Source organism: Amaranthus tricolor, chromosome 5 (assembly GCF_026212465.1).
Source record: "Amaranthus tricolor cultivar Red isolate AtriRed21 chromosome 5, ASM2621246v1, whole genome shotgun sequence".
Lineage (NCBI taxonomy): Eukaryota > Viridiplantae > Streptophyta > Magnoliopsida > Caryophyllales > Amaranthaceae > Amaranthus > Amaranthus tricolor.
Window position 1 is genome coordinate 23,653,475 of NC_080051.1, and position 14,697 is coordinate 23,668,171.

General features: G+C 30.8%; 1 protein-coding gene across 1 annotated transcript; it reads right to left on the reverse strand.

Moving 5' to 3' along the window:
* Window positions 1-5,860: 5,860 nt before the first annotated feature.
* LOC130812837 (uncharacterized) lies at window positions 5,861-14,376 on the reverse strand. Its single transcript, XM_057678450.1, has 6 exons — window positions 13,917-14,376; window positions 12,025-12,175; window positions 10,293-10,553; window positions 9,164-9,245; window positions 8,746-8,942; window positions 5,861-7,460 (listed from the first exon to the last, which is right to left on the reverse strand). The coding sequence occupies exons 1-6, from the start codon at window positions 14,144-14,146 to the stop codon at window positions 7,167-7,169; spliced, it is 1,215 nt and encodes a 404-aa protein (XP_057534433.1). The 5' UTR covers window positions 14,147-14,376; the 3' UTR covers window positions 5,861-7,166.
* Between the last annotated feature and the right edge of the window lie 321 nt (window positions 14,377-14,697).

Below are 14,697 nucleotides of genomic sequence, written 5' to 3' on the forward strand. Positions count from 1 at the left end.
AACCTCATTTATAGTTGACCTAATTTGAAAATAACTCTATCAAAATGATCTAATTTAAAACTTGTCTAACAAATCGTTTTGACAGAATTAGTTTTTACATAAACTTTTTGTTTTATTCTAATATATTATCGTCTCTATTCACAATGTTGATCACGTATTTTATTTTGGCTGTTTTCATTTATTGGTTATATTTTTAATATTTGTTTTTTAGAAAACTTTTTCTTATTGGTTCAAAAATAAATATAGTAATTTCATTGATCCATTAATTTAATGGAGGATTGCACAAAGCCAAGAATGTTAAAATCTCTTAATCAATGCAAGCAAAATAACAAAATCAGACATTAATAAATCATATGTCAAAATCAATCACTAATTCTAATTTCAATATAAAATGTGAGAACTTCCAAGTAAATAACGTTTATTTGTGATATTAACATATCACTCTTATGTGGTAGAATTCGATAGGGTGAGAGTTTTGTTATTTTAATCTATCTTTTTTGATTTTGTTTATTTTATTATTATTATTTTTTCTTTTTATGATGATTTACAAATCACAGTGATTGATTAAGAATTTTTGATAAAATATAAAACAAAATACTTTTTAACTAATTTTATCAATAATAATTTCTAACCAATAATCGTGATTTATGTAAATCACCATAAAAAAACAAAAATATAATTGCGTGACATTCAAAAATACTTTGTTATATTAGCTATTAAGTATTAATTGTATATTTTCAAAAAGATTTTATTAAATCAAAGTATATAGTTAATTAAAATCTTTTTAAAAATTTTGCATAGCGATGTATGATTTAGTAAGACTTTTTTTATTAATTATGGTACAAAATATCAAATTATCATACAATATACTAATTCATATGCACTTTGTACTATGTATGTCTATTACAATTACAAATTGTGCCAAGTGTCACACTTACAATGCAATTTTAATGAAAATACAAATTATCAATGAAGAGTTTTATTGAAAGTCTTTGTAATTGGAATATAACAATTGGTGATGACATAAACTCTACAAATTCATACTAAAATTAATATATAAGTATTAATCTAACCCACAAATTCATGTAAGATTAATTAATGTAAGGTAATTATTTTTTCACTCCTCACTTCATACTCCCAAATGCAATGCACTATAAAGTGAGAGTTTACTAGAGAAGGTGAGAAGTTTGAGAATTAAAAAAAAGAATAATACATTATGAGTAATTTATGCAATCTTATCTTATCTTATCTTATATATTATAAATTCTCAACAAAAGATACATCAAAGATACTCATAGTATGTAATATCAAACAAAACACACATGTAACAACATTATATGATATGATTGAAGATTTTTTAATTACTACTACTTTTAATTGTTATCAAGAACATACGAGTTCACCAATTTCAGTATACCACCATCATTATCATCATCATACTCAGTGTATCTCGCTCATAGAAACTACGATTAGTGTATGAGGAGAGAATGAACGTGGCAACTCATACCCATAAAGGAGAGTGCGACCTAAGAGTCCCTCGACAATTTCAGTATACCTTTCCGAGATCTAATTCTAGCATCCAATTTAAGAGGGAATATCTAATCATAATATATTTTCAAGTGTATCACTATGATAACATCATAAGTACTTTATGCGTTATGATTACATTTAGTATAGCATTGCTAATGCTTAAGCCTTAATTAATAATTATTATGCATATTCAACAACAGGTAAAAGGTTCTATATAAAGATTTTACTAAATTTTGTCAAATATCATACATGTTACAAATCCAAATAATCTGTAAAAACTAAAAGTAAACCTTAATCGTGCAGCACGGATATAATCTTAGTCTAATCTATAAATAGAAGAAGTCTCAATTTGACAACGCTTTAAATCGGAGGTGCTCGAGGAAAACGAGGGCGAGTCTTGGGAAATTTGCCTAAAAAATTCAACTAACGTATAATTCATTTATGTGGGCCCACGCGTCCCAACCAATTTCAAGTATTCCTCTGCGGTGACTGAGAATCTTCTTAATTTCCATGTTTTAAATTAGTCTAACTTTATTTTTTTATACAATGTTTATCTTACAATATACTATAAATATATAGCGTTATATCAAGTAGAGTATTTTTATAAGTTCAAAAATATAATTGCGTGACATTCAAAAATTCTTTGTTATATTAGTTTTGATTTTAAATATTAATTGTATGTTTTAAAAACGATTTTATTATATTAAATGTGTATAGTTAATTAAATTTTTTTAAAAAACTTTGCATAGCCATGTATGATTTAGTGGTAACTATTTTACAAGCAATGAATTAATTGTAAAATACTTATTTTATAAAGCATTGCATATTTTTTATAATATAAACTATTTTATACACCTTAGTGTTTGGCAACATAGAATTTATTTGAAAATATAGAATTTAATTTTGATATTTAAATTTAAGAATTGTAAATGACAACTATATATTTAGAATTTACAAATTTTGATACTTGACCAAATTTTACATTGTTATTGCAATTCTATGGAATTGATCCAATTTCACATTTTCAAATTCAAGATTTGCCAAACATAGTATTTGGCCCAATTTAACATTTGGAAATGAATTTTAAGTTGCCAAACATACCATAAGAATTTCAATATCATACATATTATTATTGATTTTGTTGCCAAATGACAAACGATATGTTCCAACGACTTTATAATGTGTTTTAATTTCCATGAAAATGGATGAATTATTTGATTATGTGGACAATAATCCTTGCAAGTATGTCAAATTTTAAACAGATTATTGTTTAATATAATTGTAAATTTTGAAAAATAACTAAATGGAGGAAAAAATAAATATAATCAATAATTATTCATTTAACAAAGCAATCAATATGTTGTTATAAATCATTTATATTAATTATTACTTTTCACTAAAATATTCAATTGTATATTTCTTTAAAATTAACTTTTTACTTACTTTCAGGATCGAATTTGTATACTAGTAAACATATAATTTTTTAAGTTTATATTTCATCCAAGAATAAGCAACAATTTAGTAGTCATATATAGCTAGTATTGGAACTTAGCAACATCTATTGAACGAGTAGCTTATCCACGTGAACTGATAATTAATGACTAGTTGATAAATAATTATATACGTTTTTAATAGGTAGTTGGTGAATAATAAATACATATAATTTTTATATCCTCAATACTACTTTAGATAGATACCGGATAGTTTAGCCAACGCATAAACAAATTTTTCCTCAGGTATGCTTCATTTTATGCAATTAAAAGTTACTTATCCTTAAAATATTTGGTTAGTTGATCAAGAAGTGAAGAAGTCTATAAATAAAGAAAATGCTATTGTTCCAAGTATTTAGTTACTTTCCCCTAAAGTATTTAGTTTAGTTCATCAGAAATAAATTACTTCTCCATAAAGTATTAGTAGCATATTGTTCAAGGGACCCTACTTAATCTTTCTAGTCACCTCTAAAAGATCGTGCTATTTTATTATACATTAAGAATCATGCACTTCTAATTATCCTAATATTAATTTGTGTTTGACTCTAATGTAAGCATTTTAGTGATCCATTTACATATTTTTTGAATTATTGTTTTAATATTTTTTTGCGAATCACTATCACAAAAGATATCATTGTCTACAAGTCAGTTTACCAAATTCAAACTAATTAAGTGCTTGAAATTTTAAGTTAAATAATCAGAATTCGATATTTTAACCTAAATGTTATAGACATTGATACTTTAACGGCTGTACTTTGAAAAAAAATTATTAATATTATAATTCGTAAAAGACTAAACTTTAAATTTATTATTCGCAAATTATTCAAATTTATTATAAATAAAGAATCACAAACTTTTTAGTGTATTGTACATTGGATAACCCGTAGGCCGTAGCTTATAATAACCGATAACCTTCCTAAAAAATAAAAGGAAGCTTATAAAAATATTTAAAATTTTTAAAGATAAAGAAAAACTCAAAAAAAATTTAAAAATAAAAATAAATTAACCTTGACCCCTACTAATTTATTTTGTGAACAAGATGGAGCAATAATATGTTTTGCAAATAAAGATTGTGACATCCATTACACACAGCAAATGAATATAAAATATACATTTGTGACAAAGAGTTAAAGAACAGTAATGTATGATATGGAGTAGTTGGTTAATAGTATTATCTCAGTTTTTAATAAAAGGGTGGAGGAGTAATGGGAGCCAGCTAGGAGATATGGGTATTTTCTGATTGAATTTGAGAGGTAATTGAGATTTGAATCTATTATTTTTTGTCACGTTGGCTTTTGTAACTATGTCAAGAAACTAACTCAACTAAAAATTTAAGTTGATGATTGAGGTCGCAACATTTGTTATATACTCTAACAATAATCACCTATCAAAAGTTAGATTTTTTTTTTGACACATCAAAAGTTAGATAATTTTTAGTTAATCAAAATAGAGATTATATTAGAAAAATTGTGAAAAAATTAGATTATTTTCAAAAAAATTTCATAAAATTATTATCCTTTAAAATTTGAATCCCTTATTAATTCAAAAGTTAAAATAGAAAAGTTTTTTGTATTATGAAAAATTGTAGAATTTGTGTATTATGAAAAATTGTAGAGTTTGTTCTTCATTCACCTTGGTATTGTAATTTTTTGAAACCACAATTCAACCAACGTTTTTTAAACAAAAAATTTGAGGTTTGAATTTTTTTTTTTTTTTATTTCAAGATAACGCTAGAGAGACTCTACATACAAGAGAAAAGAAGTAGTAATTGTTTTTAAGTGGGGAGAATTGAACAACTTAAATTGAAAATTTTAAAATAAAAGTAAAAAAATAGGAGAGACTATTGTCAATTTTTAATTTTAAGTCCTAATAAATTTAAAATTTAGGAAGAATTGTTCGAGATAGACTCAATTATTGGCCATCAAATTTTACTATTGGTTGGGCTAAATTTTAAATTTAATTTTCATTCAATAAATTGAACTACGTGTAAAAGTAAATTCAAACTAAAGTTTTATTCGTAATTTTTAAAGCTTTTTCATCTTCGTCTTAATTAATGGTCTTTATCAAAATCACATTAACAAATACTAGTGCTTAAAGTTCAAACCAACGAAAGGAATAACCAAAATCAACCTAATAAACTTCAAAGGCCAATAATTGAGTATGTTTAAAGCAAATTTCCTAGAATTTATTCAACTCAAAATGACGTACTAAGCATATAAGTAAAACTACTGAATTAAATGTTTTAAAATACTTTCAACTAAAGATATGATCAAGATTAAGATACAAATAAGAAAATTTAGAAATAAATGAATTCCAAGCCAGATAATACTCCAAATATGCAATTAAAAGTTGATCCAGCTCTAAATGAACGAGAAATGATGAATATCATCAAAGATCAATAGTATTGAAGGCTATTTGAGAATGAAAATTAAAGTTATTATATATGACAAAGGGAGTTAAGCTACATCTATCCATGGGTAAACTACCCTCTACTAATAAATACTCCCTCCTATTCAGCTTATGTGTCCTATTTTCTTTTATAATCAAGTCACCTTAATTGTCTCATTTCTATTTTTGGTATGGGTTTTTAACTTTTATGCCCTTAGTAGTTTTATCCTATTTTCAATTATACCCTCCATTACCCATACTAATATTCCACCCTTACATTAAAAAACGCATAATACCACTCTCTTTCCTATCCTTAGGGTCTTACTTTTGACTCTTCTTAAAATTCGTAAAAAGTCAAATGGAACTCCTAAGGTGAATAGGAGGGAGTATTAAGAAATAATAAAATCCAACTTACAAATAAAAAATATTTTTTATTTATCTATTAGTAGTGGATATAATATACTTACGATTCAACCAAGTTTTTTCCATGATAAGATGACATGTACAAAATCCATATGGGAAGAGAATAAACCTAGAAAAGTACACGGATCAAAACTTTGTCACCACAACTCGTCTAGAACCCATGTGGCACGTGCGAACTTCACCCACTTACTACAAGCTTGCTCGAATTGGTGGAAAATGAAGAACCAGTGCAGCACGAGTTTAACCACACTTGACTAAATTTTATTGCTTCTTGATGGAAAGCATATGGTGGCTTTTGGTCTAGCCCATACAAAACTGGCGCCTAGCTCGATTAGATCGAGCTGAGCCTCAATACTTGTTTGCTCATGAATCCAAAATAACTAAAGACGGGCTAGTCCGTACAACACGGTTGGCACTAGGCAGTGCATTTCTTGCTTTTTCTTTGCTTTTTAAATGCTTTAAGTATCTAGTCATGCCCAGCGGTTTGTAACCGGTGCATCACGAGTTCCGAACAGATTTGCAATTCTTTTTGCTTGTTTGGCCTACTCACTATAAGCTACTTGATCTCGAACTTTCCCAAGTCTCCGATGTTCAAGAAGCATTACCCTAATGCATGTCAAGTCTTTGGAAATTTGTAAATACATGCAAAAACAAACCAAACACGTACACTTCCCAAAAGGGGGAAAATTCGAAGAAACAACAGATAAATGTATGAAAAGGAACCAAAAACACCTGCATGGCGGAGGCTTATGTTGTGGTGATTGATATGACGGAATGGCTTGTTGTGATGGATATGGTAGAGGGTTTAAGACATTGCGTCAGTAGCAGAAGTTAAGATGATTCGTTGTGGCGGGTTATAGGTGTTCGAGCAGAGATCATTTTGAGGGCAATTGTAAGGAACATTTACCTCCACTTTATATTACACAGTTCCTTCTTTTCCAATGGCAAAATGAGTCTAATCAACATATTATTCTTCCTGAACAGTACAGAGAGCAGAGACATTTTCAGTGTGAAAAGAAAATATGTAGCAACATTACGGGTCAACATTATGAAAGTCGTAAAATTATAATCACTATTGAGCTTTAAAACATTCTTAAAACTCTTGTTTATCTAATAAGTGAGCACAAACTAAACTGTATTATCTACCTCCTGATTTTGTGAATCAACTTGCAACGAATCCATCAAGTATACATTGTAGTCGTATGTACAATTCCAAGTACGTAAAGAAGCCAATCTTCTTAAATTCTTCTTTAATTCCCTCTGAATAGAATCGAACCAATTGGAGAGACCAATGAATGGACATCAAGAACCCCTACACACTGTTAAACATCCAAACTAGTTTATTTGCTTCGCTGATTTTGGCACAGATGATGCACCACGTTTACTTAACTTCCTAAGAACAAATGCAATGGCGACTTTTGCACTTAGACCCGTGTTGCCCTGGGATAAACAGATTAAGCCTCCAAGAAGAAGCAAACCATTAGCTATCATTTTCTTTGAAGGTTTCTTCTTGAATTTCTGTGAATTAGAACCATCATTTTGATGTCCATATAAGCCCCTGCTAGAACTAGAAGCAGTAGCTAGATCTGACGGTCCTGCGGTTATCATGGCATCTAACTCACGTGGAACCTACATCCAAGATAAAATAACATTGCAATTATGATGGAAAACAAAAAAAAAATGCGCTAATCACCATCCATTGTAGAAAGGGTATTTCAAGAATTAGCTTCCTTGAAATTTCTAATTATTAGAAGTACCAACTACCAAGCAAAGTCCTGTCTAACCCACAAAAAGGGAATGATCCCAATTTGCAACCTCAAAAAACCAGTAGGATCACCCTGAATCAAAACAAAGCAGACCCTTGATCTAGGTATGCAACAAGCAGCTAGTTATTATCCTCTACAAAAAAAAGGAATCATAGGCAGTAAATAAGCAATTTCAGTATTTTTTATTACATAATCCAAAGGCCAAAGGCAATAAAGATACCGATTTGTTTCTAACCATAAAGACCAATACTTTGAGAAACAAGGTAATATACGCTCATAATTAATTTACACAACCGTAAGCTGCAAAACTGCAAACAGACAGCAAAAACAGCTCATGTTGCTGATCCAGTGCACATGAACAGTTGAAGAAAATTATTTGTGTTCACTTGAACTAATATATTGTAGATCAAGAGTTAAATACTTTCTATTGTATAGTATAAGATGGCTTGATAATGAAATTGCTAAATCACAAAACCTTCATGGACACCAGAACGGTGGACAACTACCTAATGCGCCCAGTATCGCATTACATCGGCTGTGTTGTAAAGGTTTTCATAATAAACGAACCAATATTTCCCGCGTTGTAAAGGACTAAAATATCGTGTTTTGGGCCGCATCAAAGATATCTTATGGTTCCGACTTCTGACCTTTTTTAGACGTTACGATAAGCGCATTACTTCCATTATCGCAATCACCCCGTTACCGCATTTTTACACAATGCTATAGGCACATGCAAAGTTTGTATTAAATATAGTAATTGCCAAGGCATAGCAAGATGCATTTACTACTCTTCCAGAATAGTACTACCTAGTCCCTACAGCATCAAACACTAAACAAACTTCAACATCTTTCTCAATTTCGAAATTCGACAGCCATAAATTAGTCAAATACTACTAATCACATTGTCCCAGTCAGTTGTAAACTCGTAATAGAGGTAGTTAAATGATCACATTTGTCCCACACTCCCGCTCTCCCTATCCCTTATGTTAGTATTAGGTTGGTTCTTTAGGAAAATCCAACAATAAACACTTTTTTAAGAAAAAATGATCTTTTTCCCAGCATCTACAAAACATAATCGTGCCTAATAGCTTTCTCACACCATTTCAAGCAGATTCTCGAAGGAGACGTAAAAAAAGAAAGAGCCTGACCTTCTGAATTACAGAGATAGCAGTCAAAGTTGAAGTTGATCGCAAATATCGGATTGAAGAATACTTGCGAAGAGCGTCGTCCATTTTACAGACATAACTCCATATCCCTTTCGCAAATACCATCTTCGCAACGTCGACATTCAACCCAGCATCTTCTTGGTGCACCATTATGATTTCGCAAGCATTTCTTCCAGTGACTGAAGCATAATACAAACTCGCATAAATTATGTGATACTTAACAATGCCTACTTTGTTAATCGACATACAATTATATCGTAAATTACAGAACACGAAATTAGTCGATTCCAGATGGCTCCTCAAATAAATCAGACGTATTTTCCAAAGATGTCAGGGAATGAAAGTACTCAAGCACGAGAAAACGACCAATATTCATGTGTGTCTACGTACGTATGCTTACCTTGCCGTATTCTCCATCCAGATCTAAAACAGGCAACACGTACATACTTCCTCTGTTTGGGTGCAGAAGGATGTTCACATTCCTAAAGAAGATAACAGCATCAGGAAGAACATATCAGGAAAAGAACAATTTCATTGCATAATAGGGCAACTAAACACCAAGGTACAAGAGTAAAGGTTAAGAAATAGGGATGGAAAAAGAGATGTATAAAATAATAGACCGAAAATCTGAGCTTAACACTGTAAAGAAGACAAGTAACAAACAATATCACTAGAACATATGAAGCTTTCAACAAAAGTAGAAAACCTAGCCTACCAGAGAGATGCAAGAGAAAGATGAAGTAAAGTTCAAGGGAAATCTACATAAAATTTCAAAACTATCTGATCTACGTCTCCCAAAGACTGTCTTCAGCTTCCCCTTCCTTGAGACAATAAGATCTCCCATTCTACATGGAAATTGAAAAATGAGCGTACATTTCGAAATCAAACTCCAACCCAGGATCAAAAATCCTAATACTCAAGTGTGTGAGTATCACGAAATCCATGGGGAATCTAACAGGCACTTGCCTCCAGAATGCAGGCTCAACAAGATCATTAGCTATAAAAACTGACAGTACGAATACAAATCATCAAAAACATACCTGAAATTAATCACTTTAGATATATAGAACTATAATAAATATAAATAAAAATAGAATAATCCACCAGTAAAAAAGTGCGCAGATTATATTCTAATTAAAATTAGACGCACACATTTTCCATAGAGACCAACAGACCAAGATAGCTTGAGTGATACAAATACAACTGACACGTGATGAACGCCACTTCAAAGTAATAGAACATCCTTTTCTGAATGTATGGAGTACATAATCTGCATGTCCTTGAAGATCTCCCTACCTTGTGTATGCGAAACATAAATATGTATTCCCTTGAAGACCTATCCATCTTACCAGATTAGGAATATAGTGGGGAAGAAACCAAAGCTACTACAATCATCCAAGTATTCAACCAAAAGAATATGGAAAATCAATAAACAACTTTGCATATCATAAATACAAAGGCTTTTTCACTTCGTCAAAATATATTCCAGAAAAATAGTATAACAAGAAAGGTTTGAGGCTTGAGCTCACCTTTGTAAAACAATAGTATGTCTTATTGCTGTCTTCCCACATCTTCCACACCATTACATATTCTCTAGGCGTCAAAAGTGGAAACTTCTTTATAGTCCTCCCAACTTCGGTTCCACTTCTTTCATCTAGCTGCAGTTGCTCATGAGCAACCACTGTTTTGTCCCACTGCTTCCTGAAATCAGAGTCCATGTAGAAATCTCTTAAAGTTTCAGGAGAGCAATTTTCGAAAATGGTCACACTCCAGTATTTAAGAGGCCCATCCTACATAGAAAAATTAAGCAAACATCAGTATGACAAAGGTGACCAAGCCTTCACAAAAACTCAAACCAGAATCACAAAGGCTTCAATTAGTGATGAGTAATGGAGAAGAAGATACCACAGGCCAAAAATTCATATAAATTTCAATTCAGCTTCAATCACATCACATATGAAAGATTCTTTGTTTTGCATACCAAACACGAAGGTCAAAGCCGTCACATATACAATCTGCTTTGCATTCACCTTTAGCTACATGATAAGTAGCTCTAATTAATGCAATCTGATTGCTTTCTACATTATTCCAAACCATTCCAGCACAATGGAATTTATATCCCTACATCAATATTATAATGGAATTGCAAAATGAAAAACTATTGTAAGCTTGGCAAGGAATATATAAATATTTTTGCACATGATGACTCAAAAATAAGCTTCCTCCGTTTCTTAATACCGGCAACTCACCGTTTCGGCATGCACTTTAAGGAAAAAAATAATGCATAATAAAAGTACACATTAATTGAAATAAATTAATCCCTGATAACGTAACATTTTCTCTCTAATTGGTGATTAAGTTTTTTAGCTAATACGTCCATTTAAATCCTCTATTCTCTTACTCAAATTGTGTGCCATGAAGGTGAACTGGTGGATTGCAAGTAAAATGAAACGGAGAAACTATAATACTAAGGAAATTTAATTTGTTTCATATAAAAACCAAAAAGAGGACTTGTTTTATTAGAAGGCAAACCAAACAAATAAGCCAATAACTTAACAAACTAAAATTAAAACTTTAAAATGCAAAGCACATAAAACTTACCTACAAAAACTTTAGAGGCTCCAAAAAAAAATAAATATAAAAAATCATACTCCATTTGGCCTCCTATTTACTTCAAATGTTCCATTTGATTTGCATGCTTGCTAATGCACTAATTCAATCCTTAATTTATCTAATTATGCATATTGAAAAAGTTGATAATTATAAAATTTAGATTAAGACAAATAAGACAAGACATAAATACTCTAAATATCTTCTTAAAAAAACATAGATTTGTGAGCTGTTTTTCAAAAGATCATTTTAAATAATATTCACTAGCTATTTTGACATTTCCAAAGGTTAATGGAAAAGGTTGAGCAATGAGAAGGCACATGATCATATCTACACTGTGTCCAAGTACACTATTAGACATTCTGACAAGTATGTTGTCGGTCAATGTTGACTTTGTTAACAAACACAGAATGAATGCTGAAACTAGCTATTGAAAATTCCAAACAAAATTTTGAACAAAAAAAAAAAATAATCAAGTATGCAAGAATGGCTAATATTTTGTCACATTTTTCTGCCTATGCTTCCCTCTCAACTTCTCCCCCGAAAAAGACACTAAATGATCTCAATGTAAAGAACAGCCTGAGCAGTAAAACACCCTCAAAAAACATTACTGCATTAAGTAACTAAGCACAGTTCGGTGACAGTATTCACCTTTGGTTTACAGCATTTTGCCCTGTAGAATAGAGAAGCCCTACTTTTCTCAGTGACATTTTCCCATTTTCCATTATCAGTATCATTTCCATTCTCATCCAAATTTTCAATCAAACTTTTCAAATCACCATCTGATATTAAGTCGGACACTCTGCAGATATAGAAAAGAACTTTTCACATGAGAAGTAGAAATTTAAAAATAGAAAATTAATTTACTGCTCTTGTACAATACAAATATCAATGCTATTATGGCCATGCAAGAGAAGTAGATGCAGTTGTGTAAAATGATCAACATATCAGGATCTTGGAAGCTCTATGCAGTATATTCACAATGCTTGACCATGTCTTCGAGGGAATCGTTTTGCACCAAAAGCATAAAATTCTAGCAGGGAAATTGGTAAAGACTAGGGACATGCAATAGAATTTCAATCGAGTCAATATGTAACAAAAACAAGGGAATTTATATCCATAGCGAATGAGCAACAATCGCGAAAAACATTTAACATGGAACTATGGAAGTCATCAAATGTAATCTGTCCCTGAGAAAATAATTGAAAATATATAATCCCTCTATATACATTAGTTGCTACGTATACCTCTTTGGACCGTCCCAAATTAGTTACAACATTTGCTTTATAATAAACTTTTACTAATTAAACTTCAAAACCCAATATAATATAATCCATCTGATTCTATTATAATGCATCATACCATACATTCAATTCAATTACCTGTAATTGATTGCATTTAAACTGTCACGTGCTAAGTTTCTTTACTCATTCCTAATATTTTAAAAAGTACTATAAACACTAGATAACAAATGATTTGGGACGGTTGGAGAACTATTCTCAGATGTCCAAAAGAGATGTCACATCTCCAAAAGATGGGAAAGGATTGTGGTAGGAATTTCTAACGTACTTCAACTAAAATTAAGGGCTGGTCAGGCCAGGTTAGAATTATATTTAAAAAGGTTTTTATATAAAACTAATCATATCATTGCAATAGGTTAGGATGATACAAGTCGACAACCATTTTCGAAATCCAAATGAACCAATAATCCATCACTCAGAGCTTGTTTAGTTGACGTAGGAAGTAAATTTCAATGTAAATTTCTAATTCTTTTGAAGTTATTTTCTTTGTCAAATTCATAAAAAATGTTTTTAAGTTGTTTGGTTGACCGCTAGAATTTGCAATTAACACAAGAATTAGAATTACCAATACTCCTAAGTAATTATATTCCTACATTATGTGGAAACTTCAAATTTTGAAGAAACTTCTTGCCCAAAAAGTACATCTTAGTAATTCCTGGCAAAATGTAAATTTCAAGGGTATTAGACGGCAACCAAACAAGCTCTCGGGTTAATAAGATTTCCTTACATTTGAAGGGGATTTTTAAAAAAAACGGTGGGTTAACTAGTGGTCAAGGACTTTCTCGGGTTCAATTCTCACTACAGTATAATTCCCTGCCCTTGCTTGTAAGGATCTAAACGAGAAATTCCTGATTTAGAATACACTAAACATCAATTATTTAGCACACAGAGAATGAGAGAATCATTAATTCAATAGATAATTGTTTTTTTTCAATTGATGTAATTATATATACAATGGCAGTTAACAAATATACAATCGAAAAGAATTGCACAAAAAATACTAATTTAGCACTATTCTAACACTAATCCTATCATCTACTTCTAGCACTGCAAACTTTCAAAAATTGTTAATTGGTCTAATTCGAACAAATAAACTAAACAGCACATAAAGAACACAATCATCATAATCTAAAACTCAATAACAGTAAGCTCTAGCTAATCACAAAAATCATACAAATACCCCGAAATTTCACAAAATTAAGCAATAACAATCAACAATAAAGACAAAAAAAGACAGATTACCGATCAGAAGAGAGAGATACTGAATCGGATGAAAGAGAAAGAGGAGGAGAAGGAGAAGTGCGTCGAGATCCCGAAAAAAAGCGCCAAACAATCGGAAAAAAGAACTTGCAAATTTGCCAAACAAAAATGATAGAAATAGCAAAAAGTGTTGCCAATCCTCCTCTTTTATTCTCCATCCAAAATTCTTTGACTTCCGATGAAGAAGAAGATGCTATCAAAACTTCCGCCATTTTCGCAGCAATAATTTCTTCCAAAAAACCCTAATTTACAGTACGCATAATAATAACACCACAACCAAAAAATTGAGATTATTTAGGTATGGAGTAGTAGACGAGGAAAAGACTAAGCCTTGAAGGTGAGAAAAGGGATAAAGCAAGATAGAGTAACGACTTACGAGGAACAAGTACGAATACTAATGTTGGAATGATGGTAAGCATTTGGATGTCGGGTCATGATAGTAACAAGTATGGTAATGTACTCCATTGATTGTGTTATGGGTTGTGGCTTCTTTGTTTTCATGGAAATTTCACGTGGTAATATTCAGTTTTCATAAAATATGAGTAGTAGTATTTTTTTTTGAAAGAAAATTTTACATAGTAGCATTCAGGTTATGTACTATTTAATTGCCGTAACATGTTATATAGTAGCATATTACAAAAACTGGATGCGTGGAAAAAAAACTTACAAAATGATAAATTAAACGGAATTTAACAAGAACTTAACGGAAAATGCTACGTCAATTAGATAGTTTACAAACTGGATGCTACCATGTGAAATTTTC

Coding starts and splice junctions, on each gene's coding strand:
- LOC130812837 (XM_057678450.1), bottom strand. CDS start 14,146: ATGGCGGAAGTTTTGATAGCATCTTCTTCTTCATCGGAAGTCAAAGAA. Junction 12,176..13,916: donor GTATCTCTCTCTTCTGATCG/GTAATCTGTCTT, acceptor CTATATCTGCAG/AGTGTCCGACTTAATATCAG. Junction 7,461..8,745: donor CTATCTCTGTAATTCAGAAG/GTCAGGCTCTTT, acceptor TCTTGGATGTAG/GTTCCACGTGAGTTAGATGC.